Genomic DNA, 22,716 nt, shown 5'->3' with positions numbered 1-22,716 from the left:
TACACAAGGTAATTCCAGCCTCCCTGACAGCAGCGACTTCGGGCGTGGGTGGGTAGGACGGTGTGAACGAAATTAAATCCTCACGGCTTCAGAATGTGGGGCAACTCCAAAGGGTGCCATGATGTCCCCCGACAGTATCTTTCTTTGCAGTGCAATGGAGGTTTTTTCCCCGCTGGTTCGCCTGTCGAGGGCCGCTAGACCAGCTACATGGCAGCTTGGCTAAGCAAGCCCGGCCACGGCTTGGCTCGCATGGCCCCAGCCCCAGGCGCGGCGGTGCCCGAGGAGGGTGGGTCGGTGCGTGGTTGTGCGGGTAGGCGCCGCCACCGGGGGACCGCGCTGTGCCGCCTCCCCGAGCCAAGGGGACCCAGCTTCCCGCTCACTGATCCCCTCACTCCGTATTTCAAACCCCTCCGCGCCCTGCGGTGATGCTCCGCTCTCTGCGCTCCTCTAGCCGGCAGCGGGCGCTGGTGCCGGTGGGGGCACGGCGGGGGCTGCAGGAGCACGGCGGGCTGCAGCGGCGCAGCGGCCACCCGGGACACCGGCGGGGACGCCCCCTGCGCCGCCGAGCTGGGTCCCTCCGCCCTCGGTGCCGCCCGCCGGGAGGGGCGGCCCGGCCCGGCCCCGCCCCCGCGGAGCGGCGCGGCCAGAGGCGCGGAGCGGCGCGGGGCCCGGAGGAGCCGCGGAGATGCTGAGCTCGCCCTGGGCGCGCTTCTACTCCAACAGCTGCTGCCTCTGCTGCCATGTCCGCACCGGCACCATCATTCTCGGCGTCTGGTACCTGGTAAGCGCCTGCCGGCTGCCCCCGGCCCCCCCGGGGGTGTCCCCGCCCGGTCGCTCGGCACCGGCTGCAGGGGCAGCTGCCCCGCGGAGGGGGGATGCCCACGGCAGCAGCCGAGGCTGCCCCTGCAGCCCGGGCGGGTTTTGGAGGTAACCCCCAAGGAGACACGTTACTGTGAGCATCGTAACGGCCCCAGCCCCCCCGGCTCAGAGGCTGGTGTTCAGGCTCTGCTTAAACGGGGGAAATGAAGCGTGTGTGTGCTTAAGGGTCGGGGCGGGGGGGGGGGGGGGCAGCACGGGCAGGCTCACCAGGGTCCCGAGCACTAAGCCGTTCGGGGGACGGAAGACGTGATGAGTGAAGCCCCCGCGGCGAGGGGCGCCCCCCAGGCCGGGCGGCGCTGCTGCCCCCGCCGGGCTGCCCCGACCCCGCGCGGGAAACCCTGGCTGGGCACGTCTGGTCGGCGCTTCGTGAAGCGGGCGGGTGTTCTCGTCACTGCTGTTCCTCGCTGGGCAGGTAACTGTCGGCAGTATCTCGGGCTGCCTGGCGAGAGCTGAAGCCTTTCAGGCAGCTGCTATCAGGTCCCAGAAAGACTTAAGTCCCTCGTCAGGGCAATGGTTTGGGAGTGAGGGACTGACCCTGCTGCCAGCCCCCAGGGGCTGTTCGACACCCGGTTATATCAGCCAGGGGAAGGAGGCGGTGAGGGGGAGGCACGCTAAGCCCGCGGTTCCTCTCCTGTCCCTCAATCCCTTGGGTAGCACTGCGGGAAAAGCAGCTTTCCCCGAGCCGGCTCTGGCCGCGGTCGCAGGGTTTGCAATAAAAATTGCTGGCTGGTCGCTGTCGGTTCTGTAGATGCGCTTCTCAGCCTGCTCAGTATGCCCTGCCTCTTGGTGCGAGGAATCGGCCTGCGTCTGATGGCAAGGCCGTGCAGAGCTGTTTGCCAAGCATCATTTTTCAAATGATTGCAGACGGAAGCAGATTAGACCCGGGCTTATTTGCTAACTGCTGAAATTCCCTTCAGAAGCAAGTGAAAAATGCAGGGCTAGCCTCCATTGTAGGGCAGCTCATTAAATAAATTCAATCAGCGTAATAAAAAGGCTAGGCTGACGTTTCTGTCCTAGAAATCTTATAAAACGCTCTACGTCCTCTAAAATACATATTTCTCCACTGAGAAAATGGTGCATTAGTTGAGCCGTTCCTTGCTCCTGGTTTTATAAAATATCGTTAAATGCAATATCCACAGCCTGTGGTATCTGAAATACTGACAGTATTGAAAAATATGCCTCACTTTGCCTGGCTGCAATGAAGTTTCAGTAAGTTTTAATATGACCTGAAAGCATTTGAACGTTTCTGCCAGGGTGCTTGTTATTTCCTCCTGCCTTCAGCTGAATGAAGCCTTTTCACATTGGCTCCACTGAGGCAGGGATACGGATATTTTAGCTGTTCAGTGGACCTAAAGATATTTGAGGAAGAGGGAAGTAAGTGCATCAGCTGGCCATAGATACAAAGAAAAGCCCGACAGCTCTTTAGACATTGTTACCTAAACACCAGTGCCCCCATTTCACATAATATTTTTCTGCAAAACCTACTTATAAATTTTCTTTTCTAACTAACAGGTACTTCCTCATTCATTACACCTTTCCCTACCTTGCTTCTTTTGCTTTCATAGATTTCTCAGGGCAGATTTCTGAATGACTTCAGACTGACAATAACCCGTAACATGTCAAGGGGCACATTTCTTTCTGTGCTTTCTCATCTGTGGCAACTATTTAGATTTTTAAGGTTAACTATGAAGAATAGAAAATTAGATGCATGTTGAAAATAAACGCTAAAACTTTTTGCTAGCTTACAAAGTTAGGAAGCAGTAAGTGAGGAAGGGGTAGCCCCTTGAGTAAATAGCTTGAGCGAACAGCTTTGTTTTACAAAGTCATATACGAAAACATTGTTTTACCTCAGAAGAACAATTATGATTTGATACCATGTACTATTGAGTACATAAAAATAGATGCAGCCCTAGTAGCAATTTTTTTTCTCTGCATGCATTTTGGGTGGTTGCATTACTCCAAACCCCATGAGCTATGAACATTACCTCAAATAAAGTTCAAACAAAAACCCCTTTGATTTTTCACCGTGCCAGCATGTGTTCTGTGTACTGTTTGCCATTATGCTTTACAGGAAATTACTTGAGGAAAAAACATCCCCCTAGAGAATGAATAGTTTTCTTGTTGCTTTTTCATATCTTGCTGTCTGTGAGGTTTAAGTTTTATTAATTCTATGAATATGAATACAATGATTCAGTAGCAGAGGGTTCTGAAGGAGGAAAAAATAGTAGCTTAAAAATATGGACAGGCTTTTAAAATAACATTTTCACACGCTGAACCCGTTTTGTGTTAGTATCATTTTAGGAGGCAGAACTTCATGTCTGAGTAAATGTGCAAAAAGTCCTGTATTTCTTGGCAATGATGTTTTAGCTCTTTAGTTTTAATGTTTTAATTGGATATTTGGGATCCTACGAGTAGTGGGGAGAGTGGGGAGCTGGGTGCAGGTGGAGTCATCAGGGCTGCATGATGAGAGCGCTTTCCCGCATCGGTAAGGGGAAGGAACACTGTGAATTTCCAAAACAGACCCAGCAGCCACGTGCACTTAACAATGGTTTCATAAAGTATCAATAGCTGGGAAATAAATATTTAACTTTGCTCTATTTTAAGAACATAATGGATCTCAGAATGCTAATGTTTCTATAGCTATTGTGTTTCAGTAGTTTCTTCGTGGTAGAGCCATAGGTACTGCATCTAGAATAATATAATATAATACAGCATTGCATGGTATTGCAGTATAGGATATATATAATACAATACACGTACTATCACAGAGCACTGAGGTACTTCAACATAAAGAGTAACTTGTAAAGCAGTCGGGGGAAATTTCCTCAAAAGAATATCTAATCAGGTTGCAGAATAGCCTGCACTTCAGGAACTAGTGTGCTGCCTTGGGGGAGAAAAGCTTAAAAGGGGCTGCTGCTGTGTTGAATACAAACATTATGCTGAAGGTTAAAATGGCAGTAATGTGGCTGGCTGGGGGCTAGCATTTATTTCAAAACCTGAGGACCAGTTTGGTTCAGCTGGTTATTAATCTTTGGGTTTTATCCCACTGGCACGGACTTTTTACTTCTATTATAATATGAAATTAGAGGTCACAAATAATAACACAGGAGCATTTTTGGGCACAGAAGTCTTAGAAATGTCATACTTTGAAAATAAAAAATTCAGGAAAATTAGAAAGTCACTTTCAGCAGCTTAGTTTTGTCCCAGACAGTTGTAGCAGCATGCTGCTCAAGACAGTGACACTGCTGAAATGAGCCAGCTTCAGTTCCGATCTCCCCTGGGTGCCGGAGTTCAGGGCAAACCTGGCATTTTTGTCAGTTCCAAGTGACCCAGTCAGGACTGGTGAGTCAGAATAACATCCCAATGGTAACAGCATTTATAAACACAGCGTGTCTTCTTCCTGAGGAAACGGACTCCACTTTCTTTATCTAAAACACAGAAAAGGAACAATGTCAGATGTGGTAACAGTGTCACGGAAGGATTTTCCATTCTCTCGACACGTGGCAGCGGGGTTTATGCGCACTCCGAGGCTCCACCGGCAGCATCTGGGACAACGGGAATGATTTCCTATTTGCTCAGATGGGGAGATGAAACTTTGAGCCATCAACTGAGGAGAAAGAAAGCATTAAAAGAAGGAGCTTTCATTTTTGAGCTCTGCGTGCCCAGTGCCGTGCCGCCTGCTACCTGCCTTGCTGCAGCAGTGCCCTGGACATGGGCTGCTCCTCCCCACTGTCCCCTGGTCCCTGGGAGCCACTGCCCTCCCTCCGTGCTCCCCGGGGTGCTGGCAGAGAGGGGCTAAAAATAAAAGCTAATGGAAGGCTGAGAACCTTTTATAACAGCGAGTTATCAAGTTGTGCGGGTCCCTCCAAAGGACGTGCAGTAAGAACATAAATAGAGCGAGCTGAAGTTTTTAGCCAGCGTGGCTTCAACGTTTGAGCTGCTATTTGTGGAAAGCTCAGCATGAATTGCTAGTCGTGACATTTCAGTTCAGGATTTTTCTGACTATACCGTTGAAAGAGTGCATAATTTCACTCTGAATCCCAGCCATTTTTTTTTTTTTAATGAAAGGATTGAAACTTAATGGATGAAAAAATGTACTGGGGGTGGCCTCTCTATAGCGTAAAGAAAAAAAGCAAAAAAAGAAAAGCACCACTTGCTATGTCTTCGTTGATTTACAGGTTGAAAACCCAGCTGAGATCAGTGGAGTGCACTTGATCTGATGTCAAAATGAGAATTGAGGTATTTTGTGGCTGGGCCGTGCTTATTTTCATGTCTTTTTTCCAAGCCCCCATGCAGAACAGCATGTATGCCAATGTGTGTAAATACCAGTTTAGAAGATTACTGAAATCTTGGCTTACTTGGCAGGGACTAGAGATCAGCACTGACTGCTCATGTAAACAAAATGTACCTACACTGGGGTCCTTCCACGCTGCTCTGTCCTCACTCCTGCAACCTTTACGCTGTCCGAAACAGTTCACATCAGCAAGGAGGTGTGAGTGGTGATCCCTTGAACAGGGTGGAAAGGCCGTTTCAGGGGAAATAAAGACATTCTAAGAAAAGATGGAGTTACTGATTATTTTCAAACCTGTGAGAATCAAGTGACTCTGAAAACTGAAAAAAGAACTGAAGTTGTGAAAAGGGGGGAAACTGCGCCATTAGAAGCCTGATGTTACAGGGAATTGGAAACTTTGTTATCCCAGTTTGCATGAATACATGCATGATGCCTTGTGTTTCACCCAGAAAATTAGGTTTCTTTGCTTTTATATGGAATGAAATGGACTAAGAATAAAGGAGCCCCAACTTTATGTCTGTTTGAATGGTCATAATCCATCAGCCAGCTCATTGAAGGCTCTGTTCCTTCATATCAGCCAGGGATGTTGCTTCCTGTGTCACGCCAGTGTGATACAGCTGGGGCATTGGGTCAGGTGGTCCTGCAGGCAATGCTGCCTTCGCCATTCAGTACTGGTGGCAGTGGGGAAAGAAGCTGTGCAGAATGGGGCTTTCTGTGGGTTCACTAGGTGGCTGCCCCTCCATGGCCCAGATCTGGGCAGTATATTCCGGGGGAAGAGCTGGGTGGTGCCAATGACATGCCTAATTCCTATCCCTTGGCAGGAGATGTAGTGTCAGCAGCAAGTGAGATTTACCTGCTGGCAGGTGAAAGAGTCATGGTATAATCTGAAATGACTTGAGATTCCCAATTCTTGTAGTGAAACTGGTAGCAGTGACTAAATATTTACGTCCCAAATGCCGTGTCTGTAAAATTATCATTAGTTTTTCTATTGCCTATACTTCTTTTCATAAAATGAAAGTCGAGCTCTTGAAAAAAGCCAGTAACATTCCCAAATAATTCATTAGAGGCTTCCTGTGCACATGCTTGCTCTTGAGGAGAGTGGAGAGAAAACTTGGAATTATTGTTATGAATAAAGAAAAATATGCATCCCACTTTTAAAAGCTCCCCTGTATGATTGATGTACATGTCAATATCCAACTGAAACTGGGATCAGAAGGAAGTTCAGGGTATTTGCTCTTGGAGTGGATCACATCCATTTCATTATCTTCTTCAAGACCAGCAGGAAATAAATTACTGATCCTGCACATGGGTATCTGTTCAGGGCCTGCGTGGTGTTTTCTTAAGAAATTTAAAATGTATTTATGCATTTTAGACATGATAGAGCAAAGAATAAAGACCAGCAGTGATCATTAGCATGAACAAAATATACCTCGTTTGAAGGACCTTCTCAATAACTACATTCTGATTGTAACTTACCTAGAGACACAGTATTAAATACCATAACTATTAATTGCTTTGAGAATGGCTTCTAGAGAGCCCCTTAAAGGACTCCTCTCCCCACCACTCACAAACCCAGGCTGGTTTCTGCAATGCAGGAGGACCTTATCCCACCTGCTTTCTCCAGTTCATGCTTCAGGCCCTCTTCAGTTAGATTACAGAATGAGGTACCATATGGGAGGAAATTAAATCACACAATCAATAAGACAGCTTGCAAAGACCCTAATCGCTCATCTATGGGTGACAGAATCAATCCATGAACAGGCCAGAATGATTATCTGAAAAAAGGATGGATTCATCGGTATACCATATCCCAAGTTACCTGGGCTTTCTGTTCTGAGTGAAAATAGCCAGGTTTGTGTGTTTGCCATGTTGCAAAGAGGAATAGAAACAGTGTTTTGTCTGTCCTCCCTGGAGTCTGTCATATGTCAGTGTGTTTATTACTGGTTTTGTTTTAAACACTTTTTAAGTCATTGGAGAGTTAAAATTTCTTGTAAGCATCTTTTGGGCAGTCCATGCGTTTACTGAACTGTTTATCAGTCTGTAACACAACACAAGGATTTCTGAAAATGTCTTTAAACTCTAATCCCCTTACATACGCAGTTTTTCTTCTATCCCCAAATACCACACTAGGTGTTTTCACGGAGTATATGAATCATTGCAATGATAGCTCATAATCTGCATCAGTTGTCCAGGATAATGACACAGTTATCTCATCTAATCAATGCAGTTACCAATTCAGAAAATGCAAACCTTTGTAAAATACTCTTTTTTTTTTTTTTTTTTTTTTTCTAGTAAAGGCCTTCAATTGGGTAATAAATTCAGTGGGATTACAGGGGACAGTTGTCTCCCTTCAGTGAGAAAACAGATGGTTGGTTGTAATAGGAGCAAAGTTTGCATAAATGCTTGTTAAAGGAAAAAACCCCATTAAGAGTCCAGTATGCTGTAATTACATTTGTTTCTTATACAAAAAGTCATGAATGTATTTATAGAAAGGAGAGGAGGTATTACAGTAATCAAGTAAAATGTATTTAGAAGTTCTGTTGAAGGTTAATATGTATCTCCTAGTGAGCCAGAGGAGAACACATTAAGCTTTGTAAACTGATCGTTGATTAGACTGACGTCAGTGAAAATGCAATTAGTCTTATATATTCCTGGACATATGGAACGGATGTTGCAAAATAGCCAGGAATTAATTTCCTTGATTGCTTTCTTTTGCTCAGGTTTTATTGTGGGGCTCACGCTTTGACTGTAAAACTCTGAAAGTTTAAAGTGGTGAGACTTGAAAATGGTCACGGGATTTTCTGCAGCTGGGCTGGAGGGTTAAAGCCGCAAATCTCCAAAGAGCAGAATGGGAAGAGAAAACCCACCTTCATTGCTGAAGGTGCGAGAGAGTGCTCCTGGTCGATCTGAAGTAGAGAATCTGCCAGGAAGGCATCATTGAAGAAATAATCTGGACTTGAGCCTAGCACGCTGTTCCTGGACCTCCTGTGGGTCTGCTCTCTTTCGCATATCTGCAATAAGCTCTGACTAATGTCATCCTCGTCCTCTGCCTTAGAAGAGCTTTTTAAAGTGCTGTGGCTGTTTTCCATTTCATTGCTGGCTTGTGCTGAGCGAGGTTTTGTTCTGTCAGGAGATATATTAAGCTACTTAAAACAGACAGGACAAATGCTTTTGGCAGAAACACGGGTTTGTGGGAGGTTTTCACCTTGCGGAGGTGCATTTCCCAACTGTGAAACAGCTGCACCCAGACAGATCAGATACATGTGATCATGTTATTTACTATTTTACTAATTATCTGTACTGTACCGTTCTTTGTGGTGTGCCCATTTCTTCCTTGCATGACTAAATCCATGCCTTGGGTTGCAGAGTGATGCAACGATGCAGTTTACTACCGACAGCCCCAGTCCGGTCCCTTTTGTATGGCTTCTATGGATATTGCCTGTGGTGACTACATAATGATAATTGATCAAAGGTTTGGTGTGCTTTGCTTGGGGTTTTTGTTGTTCTTGTTTTTTGCTTTTTTGTGTTTTTTTTTTTTTTTAATTAAGTGGGCATATGTAGTTTGCTGCAAAAAGTTGGGGTACACTCCTCTCACCAGTGCAGTAACACATGTCCAAAGAGGCTAGAGGTGAGTTTGAGCACAGAGTCACGGGCTGGTGTGGGTAAGGCACGCTAGCTGCTGGCCAGGGCCAGCTGCCTTGGGCAGTCCAGCCTGGGTGCTCAGTTACAGCCACGTTCACTGGCCCATCCCCTGTCACAAGTCCACACCAAGCTTCAGACTCATGGCAGCTGCCACGACTCACATCTACAGTGACACTTTAGCAGGTCTGCCCTCAACCTTTCATAGTCACCCGCAAGACTCAAAAATCAGGTTTTGGAAGTAAAGGACAAATGCAGAAACCAAACAAATCCCAACTGACCCATCGAGCAACCCTTTTTCTAATAAGGTTTTAATGCATACCATTCTTGGCTAGCTCTCCGCAGCATCCTGAACCAAGGTGTGCTTTAGTGGAAATTCTGAGTTGATCTGGCAACGTTTTACCTTGAACATGGGTATATGATTGTATTTCCCTAGGGCCGGGCAGAAGACCTTAGCAAACATTTTCAGGACTTTGCTCAGATATGAGTTCAACTGTATTTAAATACAATGTAAAAGTAACAAAGAATCCACTGATAGATTTGCATACAAATATCCTATTTCCTTAAACCATGGAAAGACTAAGATTAAGTATAACAAATTAAACTCTATCTCTAGGGAGGCAGAAACCTCTAGTGTGTATCCTGCACAGTCTGTCCATCTATTTTTTTTTTAATTTTGTCATTACCATGTTTCATTAATAACAGATCTCCTGTGGTTTGAGTTTTAGGGCTGTTAAAAGCCTGGCAGTAGACAGTAGTTGAGTGAGTCATTTGTATAGAAGAGTGCTGATAAATTACGCTGGACTTCCTATATCAATTTAATCAGCATAGCCTTTGAAGTTCCGTGCTTAGTGTCATTATAATAACCAAAGTTGAAATTATATATATAGTCTGATTAAAATATTTAATGCGGCTTTCTATTTTACGCTCTCTAGAATACGCACTCTGTAGCGTGCTGGTCTGAGCCTGTCTGGATCATTCTTTGACTTCTCATGAGTAATACAGAAAAATAAGCAACAAGAATTGCAGACTCTACCTTGCCTTCTCCAGATTAAAGAACATAAAAACTTAATTGCTACTTGTGATCTGACTGACACTCTCCCTATCCCAGTGCAGTGTTTCAGGTAGCAGGCACAAACATAGGCTTTGAGAAGTCACACAGGGAGGTAAGAAAGAGCAACTTGTGCAGGGACAATATTTTCTTTTATGCTGCTGTTATTCTAAGGTTGGGCAATAACCTGAAGCAGGAAAACTTGTATTTTGGTTTTTTAGGATGCTTTGTAATATGACTAAGCACTTGCATTTCCTGAATAAACAGCTCATCCTTTTCTGTATTCCTCCAACCTTTTGGCTTCAGTAATGATGTCTGGTGATGAGTTTCACTGGTGAAAGGGGTGAAGGATTCCCTTGTAACCCAACTTGATGTGGCATCTTTCTGTTCCCCTTCAGACTGCTGTGTTCTATTGGGTGAAAAGATAACTAAGTGTGGCTGGGTTTCCTTCCTCGGACCATTCATTAATTTGTGCATCACTAACACATCTGTGGCTTGTCCCTCAGTGCTGGCAAGCTGAAACATTTTCATTAGCGTGAGGCAGAAGGCTTACACAGCAGAAAAAAAGAGAGGTATCTACTCTGACAGCCAGGGTTCTCCTGCTCCTCCTTTTCTGGGCGTTCAAGCCACTGACTGAGGTGTGCTTAGATGCAGGTCCTGGGTCCTACGTGCCCTGAGGGAGAAGGTGACCGAGTTATTGCTGTAAGATCTGTAAAGATACTTGGCCCCACCGGAGGGACACCTCGTTCCTTCTCACCTTGTTTGCCTGCTTTCCACACCAGTCAGACAGCTGTAAAACCTTTATTGCTAAAAGTGCCTCCTTGTTTAATCGGAATTCAGAAAACAAAATATACTTTGCCTAACAGGGGGAGAGGGAACAGATAGAAAAATCTGCCCATACGGGCCAATATTTCATAAACCTTAACTCGTCATCAGTGCTAACAGATAAGTTTGGGAAAGGTGTTCCAGACAGTGCTAATTTACCCTGAGCTATTGAGTTAAACCCTGAACTTTGTTTTTTTTCCCTGTTGTAGGGTTTTTCTGTCCTTTTGATGAACAAAAGCATTTTTGCTTGTATCGATATCTTCTATGCTAAAGGAAAAAATCAAGAACAATGCAATGAACATGCCAAGTGGGAAGACAAAGGTAGATGGAGGGGATTAAGGATGCTGAGTTGGCTAAACTATACAGTTTCCATACATTCTTACTTTTTCTAATAGTAATACTGGTTTCAAATATCCAAATACTATAAAATATTCTTCTGTTCTTAGTTTCAATGAGCAAAAATAGTTTAAGACTCTGGGGTTTTGTTTCTGTAATTTCTATAGAGAACGAGCACCTGGAGTCACAACTTTACCTTGAGTTTTTTAAGGGAGACAGAGGGTATGGGGGTTTTGTTTGAGACTTTGTTCAGTTTTCTTAAAAACATTCAGGATTTCTTACTAGTAAAACTAATGTCCTTGGTGATTTGCTTCAATAAGCATCTCTGTAGAGGGCAACAAACTAAACCCTGGCAGTTTTGTGGGGTATTAAAAACACACTAGAATTGTGTGTGCCAGTTCAAAACCTGGCCAAGGTTTAGGAGCCTTGGTCAGCAACATCTGGAGATGGCTCACTGTTCAAAGTCCTCGGAGAAATCTGCTGTTATTTTCTGCTCAGTCACAACTTGTTTGGTTCAGAAACATCATCCCTTCTTTCATCTGGTAGCTGTATCAGGTACGGAACTATAAAGTAAGCTACAATGATGTTTTTGGTAACTAGCTGCCTATATCGATCACATTATTATAATTCACTAATGTGGATTACAGAAAGTTGGAGGGTTAGCCCAGAATGTTTTCATTAAATCTATTTTTTTATTATTTTGTATATCATAAAACCAAAGTGTATCTCTGCAGTTTTCTATTTTTCTCTCCTTATCTGAAAGTATTGGGGTTTTATATCTACCTGTTACTGGGGTGTTCACTGTCATTAAACCAGCTCCCTGGAACTGGAAAGGGCCCCGGGCAGGGAGCACAGGCAGTGAGTTAGCTCTCCACCGATGCAGAGATTTAAGGTGTATACTTAAGCAGATCTCTCGAGTTCAGTGACGCTGAAAAGAGACCCAGAATTAAAAGTGTATGTACATCTTCCACCGCATAAACTACATCCAGACTGTTCCATGCATGGGTTCAGTTATAAATTGAACCCTCAATATAAATAAAGCTAGGATTTTTTCCTTACTTTTTCCTATAAATGTAAGGATCTCTCTTTACTGCATTAGGAAGTCTTAGGAGAACTGTAGCAGAATATTTAGAGGGGACCCTGTGGATCTCAATAGAAATATTGGTGTATTTTTAATGCAGTGCACCGACTTAAAGTAAGCTTAATATTTCCTCTTCTAAACTCCTTTATCAGAGCAATTTTATTTCAACTCTTGACTGTAAGCTGGAGGAAGACAGGGGAAAATTAAGCCCTTGTAATTCCTGACAATTCTTTTAGTATTTACAGACACCTATGTAGTTGCTGGCTTGAGCATTTCTCTATCTGCTTGAGTTAGGAATCAGCAAAAGATCTCTGTTAATGGCATGCTCTCAGGAGCTACTGGAATTAATTTTATTTTAGATAAGCTGGGATAGATACCATGCAGCTGCACTTCTGTGAAGGGTCTGAAATTACAGTGGCACTTCTTTTCTCATTACCTGTTGCTGCAGTGGTTCCTAACACCTTTCTTCCCCTGCATTTTATCTCCATGGGTCACCATAGCTCACTGCTGATCTCTGGAACAAATGGTGTGGGAAATAAATAAGGCAACTCACTCATTGGTGCAGAAGTTTGAAATTTTAATGTGTTATATGGTTTCTAAATGCTGGATGCTGTCTGTGGAAAACATGAGGATGCTTCCTTGCATCCTGAATGCTGCGCATTCCCCCAAGCAGAGCTGCATCACATTGTGCACAAGCTGCTGGTTCCTTACCATGGTACAGATGGAAGCAGCAGCAGCGGCTGGCAGTGCTGGTCCTGGTCTCAGCATGTGCTGCCTTTCTCCCTCCTGCCTGCAGGCACCTTCTCTCACACAGTTACTGATGTTTAAAATATATTCTACTCAAAACTGAAATTGTGCTTGGTAAACTTTGAGCAGGAGATCCAAGTAATGCTCCAATATTTAGACTAGCTACCTCCTCCATATTTTCTTTCCCCCCCGTTTCATTATACGTTCTGGGGTCTCTACAAAGCAGTTATTTCCCCCCTCTGCATTGGTGAGAAGTTGGGTGTGCACCATCTGGTTGCCAGAGAAGCAAGATTTGGGGATTTTTAAAATTATTATTTTATTTCTCTATCAGGATAATAGGACACGAGCATTTCTAGGACTTTCTGTGGGATCTTTCTCCAGTCCCTTGTTAGGGCACTCTGGGCACCATCCTGCAAGGGCTGAGCTCAGGTGCAGAACTGGGGGCTGATAATGGGGTCTATCAACAGCCCCCAACATGGCAGTTGATGAACCAGGGCCAGCGGCCATCCAGGCAGCTGAACCAGGAGCAAAAGGGGATGAGACCAGGGACACAACTGGAGACAAGCTACAATGTGCATTCAGGGGGTCCATCCAGGAAGCATGGCTGGAGACCTGCATTCCTGTGGTGCTGCTGGAGCAGGGACTGATAACCCCCAGGCTGATCTGAAATGGGGTCTTGGGCTATGGTCAGGGATGTGTGGAGGTCCAAGGTGGGGCTGGGCAGGGCCAGAACGTTGGTACTCCTGGGGCTCCTCTCCTATAACTGTGGGTAGCAGCGTGACTGTAACCAGCAGCAGGACTCAGTGGGTACCATTCTGACCTGATAGTGCAAAATCTTGCATTTTATTCTTGCTGCTGAAAACCACCCTGGTGAACATGTTTCTGTTTCTCCATCCATAAGAGAAGGATAACATGTCTCATTGGGAAGGTAAAGGGCTCAGTTGCTTACTGAAACTTCGCATAATGAAAATGTTTTCTAAGCACTGTTAATTAGTTGTTACATTATTTGTTGCTGAAGGAATGTAAGAGAAATCTTGGCCTTATTAAGAAAGCATAAAAATCTCTTCTGCTTTTCCTGGAACAGAGATTTCAACTCTCATACCAACTGCATATATCAGTAGGGAATTACTTTATGCTCTTGTCCTTGATTATGTGTCCTTGGAAGATGCTACGTCAGTAAGTTTTTAAGCACATTAAATTTATCCATGAAAGCATTTTTCAAAATTCAACAGTTGCATCACTTTCAAAACAAAAGAAAAACCCTAAGAAATACAATACACCCAACTGTGCACACATTTCTTCTCAGAGAAAGAGCGAGCAAATAAGCACGTGGTATATTTCACTTGCACCGCTGACAGCACAGTTGGAAGGTGTTTAGAGGTCATTATGAGGGTCACAAAAGAACAACCTGATAGAACAGAAAAGTGATGCACTAAAGAGCATTAGAGAGATTCTTACTGACCTCGCTGGACTTCAGATCTGAATCTGGACATATCCATATGGAGAAAGTAGAGTGTCTAGGTCACTGTTTTATGAAACTTCCTGACTATACCTGTATGAAAGATTAAACTTGTATGCCTCTAAAATAGCAGCACTATACGCATTTATGGTTTCTGATTGCTTGGCTATTTTGAGTACTTCAGTAACGTATTTATTACTGGTATATGTCCTTTAGCTTTCCACAAAAGAGTAAGCAAGAACTGGATTGCAATATAAAGTTATACATAATGTTAAAAATTAGTAGGATTTATGGAATGTAACTTTGAATGTTGACAGTCTCTGATCTGTCTTCAAAGCCAGGACAAGACCATCTATGTCTACAGCATTCCCAACACAAAGCTATTTAACTGTTCTATGAAAAAATGCAGTAATGAAGTTCTCTAACCCCCTCCAGACAATCTCTTCTGTTGTCTGATTGTTCTTATCATTCAGCAAGCTTCCTAACCTAAATTTCCTTTTGCTGTAATGTAAATCTGTTACTTTACTCATCTCCCAGTGGACCTGGAGAAAAGTCTATGGCCTCCTTCTTTTCCTTGCCTTTCTGCACAAAAAAGACTGAGAACATCTCCCTCCAGCTTCTCCTTGCTAAACAACCCCACTTTTTTCCCTGTCAGTCACACTTTCCAGATGTCTGATCACCTTCTGTTCTGTTGCAGGATCCTCTCCAGGGTTTTTCTTGGTACATTTTAGAAGGACTTTGAACTGGACCCTTTCTGCAGAGGCCCTGTGGAGGGCAAGTGGGAAGATGACTTGTGTGTCTAATACCCAGGTTTCTGCAGTACTGCCCACCACCACGTAGCCGCAAAGATGAGCTCGTGGGATGACACCGAGTCACGTTCAGTTTATTCACTCTCATACCCAAACTTCTGAGGAACTGTTACCTAGTCAGTTATTTCTCCTCTTGTTCTGCAGTTCATCACAAATGTCATGCTCTGTGCTTGTTGGTACTGAATTGTGCTCTATTGTCTGAATTCATAGTATCACAGAATGGTTTGGGTTGGAAGGGACATTAAAGATTATCTAGTTCCAACCCCCTGCCATAGGCAGGGACACCTTCCAGCAGACCAGGCTGCTCAAAGCCCCATCCAGCCTGGCCTGGAGCACTTCCAGGGATGGGGCATCCACAGCTGCTCTGGGCAGCCTGTCCCAGGGGCTCACCACCCTCATCACAAAAAGTTTCTTCCTTATGTCCAATCTATCTCTATCCCTTTCAGTTTAAAGTCATTACCCCTTATTGTATTACTGCATGCCATTGTAAAAAGTTCCTCTCCAGCTTTTCTTTAGGCCCCCTTTAGGTACTGGAAGCCTGCTATAAGGTCTTCCCCAGAAACTTCTCTTCTCCATGTCCTTCTTATGTTGGGGCCCCAGGGCTGAACACAGCACTGCAGGGAGGTCTCAGGAGAGCAGAATAGAAGGGGGGAATCACCTCCCTCGACCTGCTGGCCACACTTCTTTTGGTGCAGCCCAGGATACAATTGGCTTCTGCCATAGTTGGTCAAAATCTTTTTAATCTTATCTCCCAGTGCTTACAGCTTGGCATTGTCTGAAAATTAAAGAAAGATACCAGTCACAGGTGAATTGAAATACCAATTTCTTTCTTGTCTTTCAATGGTACTGGAAAACCATAATCAATGTATCTTCCACACTGGCTGTGAATCCTTGACAGCTGTTCTTTCATTACAACTATCCAGCTGGCTGTGCACTCACCTTCCTGCACTTTCAACCAAACCAGGTTTTCCTAGCTCAGTTATAAGAATCTCATAACATTAAAAGGCTTGCTAAGATGCAAAGAGACGATATCCACTGTTTTTTCACTGTCCACGAGGCCTCTTAGCCTGTCAGAGAAGGAATTAATTACGCTTTGTCCTTGACGAGCCCATGGTGATTGTTGGTTATGACCATACAAATTTGAAGTGCTGATGGGGAGACTGCTTGATTGTCTTTCCTTGGGTTTATTTTATTCTTAAATCTCATGTTCTGGCTAGATTTTCTTTACGCGGCCTTCCTGCTTTGAAAAAGCATAAACTGTGCTTGCTCTTTCCCTGTCTTTTGAACTCAATCTATTCTCAGTAGTTGTTCAAAATCATTGCTAACAGATCTGTTATCAGCTAAATTTGATGGAATTTGCCAATCAAAAAGCATTGATCTTACCCACGAAATTCTCTAGCCTGTTATGTCTTATGGTAGCCTGTGTTCCTATACCTTTTTTGTTGCTGTTAGTAACCTGTGATCAGATTAGGATGACTTTGAAGTGAGAATCAAAGCAATAAAAATCCATCTTTTCCAGCATATTATATTATCATCTTTCTTTTCTGTTTTCCTGTTCATCAGTTATCTTCTTAGTTCTGTAGAATAATCTTCTAGCCAGGCTGCGTTATTTCATGCCGAGCAATCTTCTTTTCTTCAATTAGCCCTCTTTGCTTCAAAGTGATATGAGCATTTTGTTCAAATTTGTTTTAAAATACAGCTCTTGGCTAACCTCTTGAGTTCCTCTCGTAGCTGATACTTGACAATCTGCTTCTATTGGATGGCTTTATACTATACTCTTGGGTTTAATTGACTTACCACATTTCATAGCCAAGGCCTCGGTGTATGTGAGCATCTTTCTGTGCCATACGACACAGGAAGGTGTGCATCAGACACTGGGCTCACATTGCCACCCACTCCCATCCCCCCCAAGGCCTCCTGATTTAGCATTTCACGTGGATCAGCTCATCGCTCATGGTCTCTTAAAACACAGCCTCTTCCAGCAAATCAGCTCTTCTTTGTTGACGTAGCAATTTCCTAGGGCCTGTCCCCAGTTCCAGCTCTGCCATGCTAATAATCCTTGATGACATCATGCATCTGTAATAATCTCAAAATTATTGGTTTTAGTTGATTTTAGTTTTTACAACAGAGCAAACTGGAGTGGATGTGCTAACGTGTTTTGTAATCTGAAAGGGCAGCGGTAACTTTTCTGGTGGTGTGGGAGGGAGTCAGAATGGAAAGGGGCAATCCACGTTTTGTTCCGTTTTCCTGCTGCCACTTGGGGAAGAAATAGGTCCTGTTTACGCAAACCCAGAGAAACTAACTGCAGTGTTAGTTAAATACTACAGTTGGATGGCTGGAAAACAGCCTCTGCCACAGTTGGCACGGACTGTGGTGGGTATATGCTACCCAGAGGTTTTTCACAGTTTACTTTCACAGCTTGACCCTTTTCCCTTTTTCCTCCCTGTAGATTATCAATTCGGTGGTATTGCTGATTCTGCTGAGTGCCCTGACCGATCCTGACCAGTATCACCTAACCAGTGCTGAATTAGGGGGTGAATTTGAATTTATGGATGATGCCAGTAAGTACGAACTGCTCCAGCATTTACGTAACTGTCCTATAATTTCAGTAATTACTGTCCTTTAATTATTGCTCCAGCTTGGTATCTTACAGATGCATTTTTATTATGAAAGGTGTATTCATGGCACAGTTCAAACTGGTTACCTAGTAGTAACCTTATCTGCTACCTATTAGTAATCCGTCTGCTCTGCTGTGTCCTGGCTCGGCAGGGGCAAGGCCAACCCTTGACATGGAGATGTTATCCTGGAGAATGATACTGAAAGCCCCAGGAGGATTTTGCAAGACAGGGGGAGATACAGAGTCTCTGCACCTCCCAGTACCATGTCCCATAGTGCCCACACATGCATAAGAATCCATACTGCTATTTGTGTCTTGAAATAAATCTTGTAATAGATGCAAATATAAATATTAGCTTTATAGTTATAGGCATATTAGCGATTACACAGGGCTGCTTCCTTCACTCACCAAAGAGCATGATAGAAAATCTTCAAGATGGTTGCAGGGAAGGTGAGCCAGGCCATTTATGTCTCCTGGAAATATCTCCTGTCCTTTGCAAATGTTTCTTTCTTCCATGACTGTTTGAACTTATTTAGCAATGTTTGATTTGTTGATTTGCTTCAACCATTTAATTTGTATCTAGAAAGGTTTTCCTTCAATGTGATTTTGAAAAAAATGTCTGTTATTTTCCTTCCTGCTCACAAGATAGTTAAGTTCAGCATTTCTTACAGTAATCTGAAACAAGGTCTCCTGCTAGTTACACTGGTGTCTTGCTGCTCAGAATCTCACCCATCTGCAGCAAAAGGCTCTTAAGTCCTTTCCTCATTCCTGCTGAAGTCAATAAAAATACCAGTAGGAAAGGAATACTCCACATGGGAGAAAAATAGTTGTACCCATGGTGTGTTAGAGCTGCTGGGTATCAGTTAAGAGATGCTTATTTCCACAAGGTCTTTAGTGCAGATATGCCTAGAGGATCTTAATTAATTAATAATAAGGGACAATTGCTACTTTATTGTGTCTTCGTTGTAAAACCACCTACAACTTCCAACTAAAATTCTTTTTATATAACTGGATTTAAGAAAGTAAGGACCATAGCAGATACAGATGGGCTCCTAGCTGATTCTGACATATTAAAACTGACTGCCTTGTCCTAATTCTCAGAGATTAACCTTGGTAATGACTGTCTGTCAGTGTGGTTTTATATAGCCAGCATCAGAGGCCTGCCAGTGCCCACGGCTTTTAAATTGTAATTCTGTTTTGTAATGCAATAGCTGTCAGATCAAGTACATTGGGGATTTCCATCTACACTTGAAAATTTTATTTTCTATATTTTTTTATCGAGGCTTCTGAAGTGAACCCTGCAAGACTGTAAAAGGATGGCTTCTGGGGCAAGCGCCCTCATTTCCATTTGGTAAAGGGAACATTTCACAGGCAGTTAAATTACGAATGAATATTTGAATTAATGTTTCCTTTTATTCTTTGACTCCCTCTGGTTTAATGCCTTTACCGAGTAAAGGCAGCTGAATCAAGCTACTGGCTTTTATAGTTACTGGAAATAGCTGGCCAGAGATTTTTTTATTTATTCTTTTTTCTTTAAGTATGACTATTCGTTCAAAAATGAGGAAATGTTTTCTGATAAAACGTCAGACAAACTTCTACATGCTCTTCTCTTGTCCTACTTTTATTTGTCTTTTTTTAAGAAATATTTCCCAGGTTAGGTGCAAGTACTGAAATCCTTAGATGTGAAGCCATGTGTATGAAATACAGGAAGATACATCCATTTTTATGCTAATGAAGGTCCCAAAGTTGTTATCTATATGTAATTGTATTGACAAATAATAATGATGGAAATACTAGTAGCCGTTACTCATTATTACTTTTGACACTCCTATCAATAGCAAACAAACAAACAAAAAAAGCAGACACAGAGTTTGCATGTAAAGTTGTCACTCCCTTTTCCTCCTTCCTCAGATAGGCTCCTTCATAAAAGATCTGAGAATGTAATCTGGAAATAAATTTATCAGCTGAGTCACAGTAGTGGAAATGTGGCTAACCTGAAGTTAATGGCAAATTTGCCTTGACATCCAAGAAAGCAGGATCCCCCCAGTATTTGTATTTATATTTACTTCTGGCTGTGCTCAGGCCTGGTTTATGGAGAATTTTCCATTTTAAGTTCCAGCAGCGGGAAAAACTCTTGTCACATGCAGAGCCAGAGTCAGTCTAGCGCAAACTGCTTGAAAATGCCAGTGCAGCATCAGTTCTTCAGCTCACATCTGCTTAGCCTTAATTTCAGGATTTAGCGTGGTTCCTGGAGCGTTGCCAGAGGCTCCAAAATGCCTGTTTGATTAAGCAGAGAAAGGATTTACCTGAGCACTTAGAAAAAGCTGTAGGTTAGTGCTTTTCCCTTCTATTCTAGAAAAAGAAATGAGGGGTGGGGGGGGGGAAAGTCTGCCAAGACTCGCCATGTGGCAGATGGAGTTACTGGAAGACACCAGTGCGTGTGGTTTGGCTGGCTTTCCGAAACACATCTGGGAGCTGGGGAACATGCTGGGCTTCCTCCTGTGCTGGATACTCAGCTGAGCCCATTTAGTGTCATCTTTCTTTTTATTATTTCCTTAGGGCCTGAGGGACTTCATGAACTAGAAGCTGGACTAGGAAAAATTAGAAAAGTGTGAGCTGCCCAATGTAATACTGCCGCTGTTAAAAGACTAATAATGTCTGGGCAGGAGATGGAAAAGCCCTATAAATAATTTTGACTTCCCAGAGGGTTTCCACCTGAGCCTGCTGCTCAGCTCCTTTAGATACACAGACCATGGTCCTGACATGTCAGCAGTCCAGACAAGCAGTGCGTGTTGCTTGGTTTTATTTACTGCCTTCCCGGTGTCATGAATGTGTGTGATACTTCATAAGCCATATGACAAGAAGGACTGAAATCCTGTGTGTGGCCTATAGAAACTGAGGGGGACTTTGACACTGATGTCAGCAACTTGGGCCAAAGTGTCCCTGCCCTGGGACGGGCAGGCAAGACAAGGAGAGGGCTCAGGGCAGGGCAGGATAACGTGATGGTCTCTCTGCTGAACATGGCATGTATCCAGGGCTTAACAAGATTAATTCAAACAGGAAAAAAATAATAAAGAAACCTACAGACAGCAGGCTTGGACTTCTGCTGTGGGATAAATGGGGATGGTAGACCAGGTATTCTTCCTGCCTCAGCCCATCAACACCACCCAGCAGCATGAGCCCCTGCCACAGGGAGGGGAGAAAACTAGGTCTTTGCCACAAAGTGGCATATTCAGGGCTCTATCTTCCCCTCTGGCTTTCTCCTCTAGAGCAAGTCAGCTGGGCTCAAAAGTGCAGCAAATTCTTCCCTTCTCATTGGCCTCTTTTCTTCGCTGGAGAGAAAGTGCCACTGTCACATGGGTTCTGCATGGCAGCTGGCAGTGGTGGCACTGACCTTGCACAAGAAGCTTGGAGGAGAGAGCGAGGCAGTAATCCTTAGCTGTCAGTAAGGAGGCCAGGCTGCTGCATAAATAAGGCTAAGAAGGTGGGCAAAACTGCCCGAGGATTGCAGGCTGCTGATCGGCAGCTTTCTGGCCCCCAGCTGTTGGAGCTGTGAGCCAGCAATAAACTCCAAGGCTGGGGCAGGTGATGAGCTGGAGGATTTGAGGTCTCCATCACTCCACACAAGTCCAGGCTCAGGCACTGGCCCTGCTGACTGCTCCTCCCTGTCCCTGCAGCACCCACCACCAGCCTCCTCTGGAAGAGGAGAGGGGAAGGCAAGGAAATGCTTGTGAGATGTGTTTGAAAGAGCTCCAGCTGCAGACCTTGCCGTGCACGCAGTTGCCCCATGCCAGGAGCTCTGCCCAGCCCCAGCAGCATCTGCTCCCCAGCGTGGTGGGAAGATAGGATTTCGCTGCAAGCTATAAGAGGAAAAAAACACAACTGGTTTCTTTAAACCCAAGCAGAAAACTCAAAAAGCCATCTAGGACACTAGGCTGTGTAACCACTGCAGTGGTCCAAGTACAGCCCTTCTAGCCATGAATGCCACGGGAAGTACAGCATGGCTGGAAAAAAAATTCACACACCCCTGTTAGCTTCTCATTTAATGTGCTACATATCTAGTTTCATTCTGATTAATTGAAGCTGACACAGCTCAAAAAAACCAATGAAGCCTTAAATGAGAAAGAACCAGCTTGAGCCAACTAGGACTTGGCACAGTGGAGCACAGCTAGAGAGACACCAGAGACAGGGAGCATGAGTGTGTCAGACCAGAGCTTCAATGTCAAGTTTATTGCAGTTTGCTGGGCTCTGGCTGTGAACCAGTACTGCTGTGGTCATGAGCAAGGCGAAGCCTGTGACTGTTGCATCTGCTGCAAACGGCAATGACAGCAGCTTCCCCTTGGATACGGTGAGTTGGTGACTGGGATTAAGAACAGACAGACTAAATAAGTGATCAGTGCCTTCAGGCTGATGGTTAAAATAAAAATGTTGATCTAAGAGCCTCTTTTCCAATTACCTCAATTGAGGTTAGTGGCTACGGGCAGCCATTTCCAGTTCTCCCCTTTTCTTTCATTACCTCAATTATACCTGGTCTATTCAAAATTGTTTTGATTTCACAGGATGTATGTGGGCAGCCAAATGACCACATAGTTAAAAGTGTCTGAAGAGGCTGTAGTACCTCTTATTAGTACAGGTTTGTTTTATGGGTGCTTCCTCTTGAGGGCAGAATTCAGTCACCTCTAACAGGCACAGCACAGCCTCACCGCTCCTAAAAAGCTGGAGACTGGTCACAGCGATGCAGCTCGGACCCCTTGCTGGATGTCCAGATCCTCTACACAAAGAGGAGAAGGAGTTGCCTGAAGAACCATTTGGTATGAAGAGCAATTTGGGGTGCACTGAGATGTCATCCCCTACTGAATTATGAGCAAGGAGCCCAGCTGCCTCCCAATGGCATTTCCAAGCACCCGCAAGCCAAGGGGCATAAAGCCACCAGGTTGGAAGCAGTGAGCACAGGGTGCAGCTAACCTCAGCGCTGAGCGCTA

The 22,716-nt window shown here is 44.3% G+C and overlaps 1 protein-coding gene across 1 annotated transcript in view; it reads left to right on the top strand.

Moving 5' to 3' along the window:
* The first annotated feature begins 592 nt into the window (after positions 1–592).
* The window catches only part of LAPTM4B (lysosomal protein transmembrane 4 beta), a 62,043-nt gene continuing 39,919 nt past the window's right edge, over positions 593–22,716 (top strand). The window contains exons 1-2 of the mRNA XM_080380135.1: positions 593–781; positions 17,567–17,678. Coding sequence (XP_080236261.1) covers positions 686–781; positions 17,567–17,678 — 208 coding nt within the window. The 5' untranslated portion in view covers positions 593–685. The remainder of the gene's footprint in view (positions 782–17,566; positions 17,679–22,716) is intronic.

This window comes from Falco punctatus (genome assembly GCF_963210335.1).
Source record: "Falco punctatus genome assembly, chromosome: 3".
Taxonomy (NCBI): Eukaryota; Metazoa; Chordata; class Aves; order Falconiformes; family Falconidae; genus Falco; species Falco punctatus.
The sequence above is the reverse complement of the archived record's forward strand: the minus strand, read 5'-3'. Positions and strand labels throughout refer to the sequence as shown.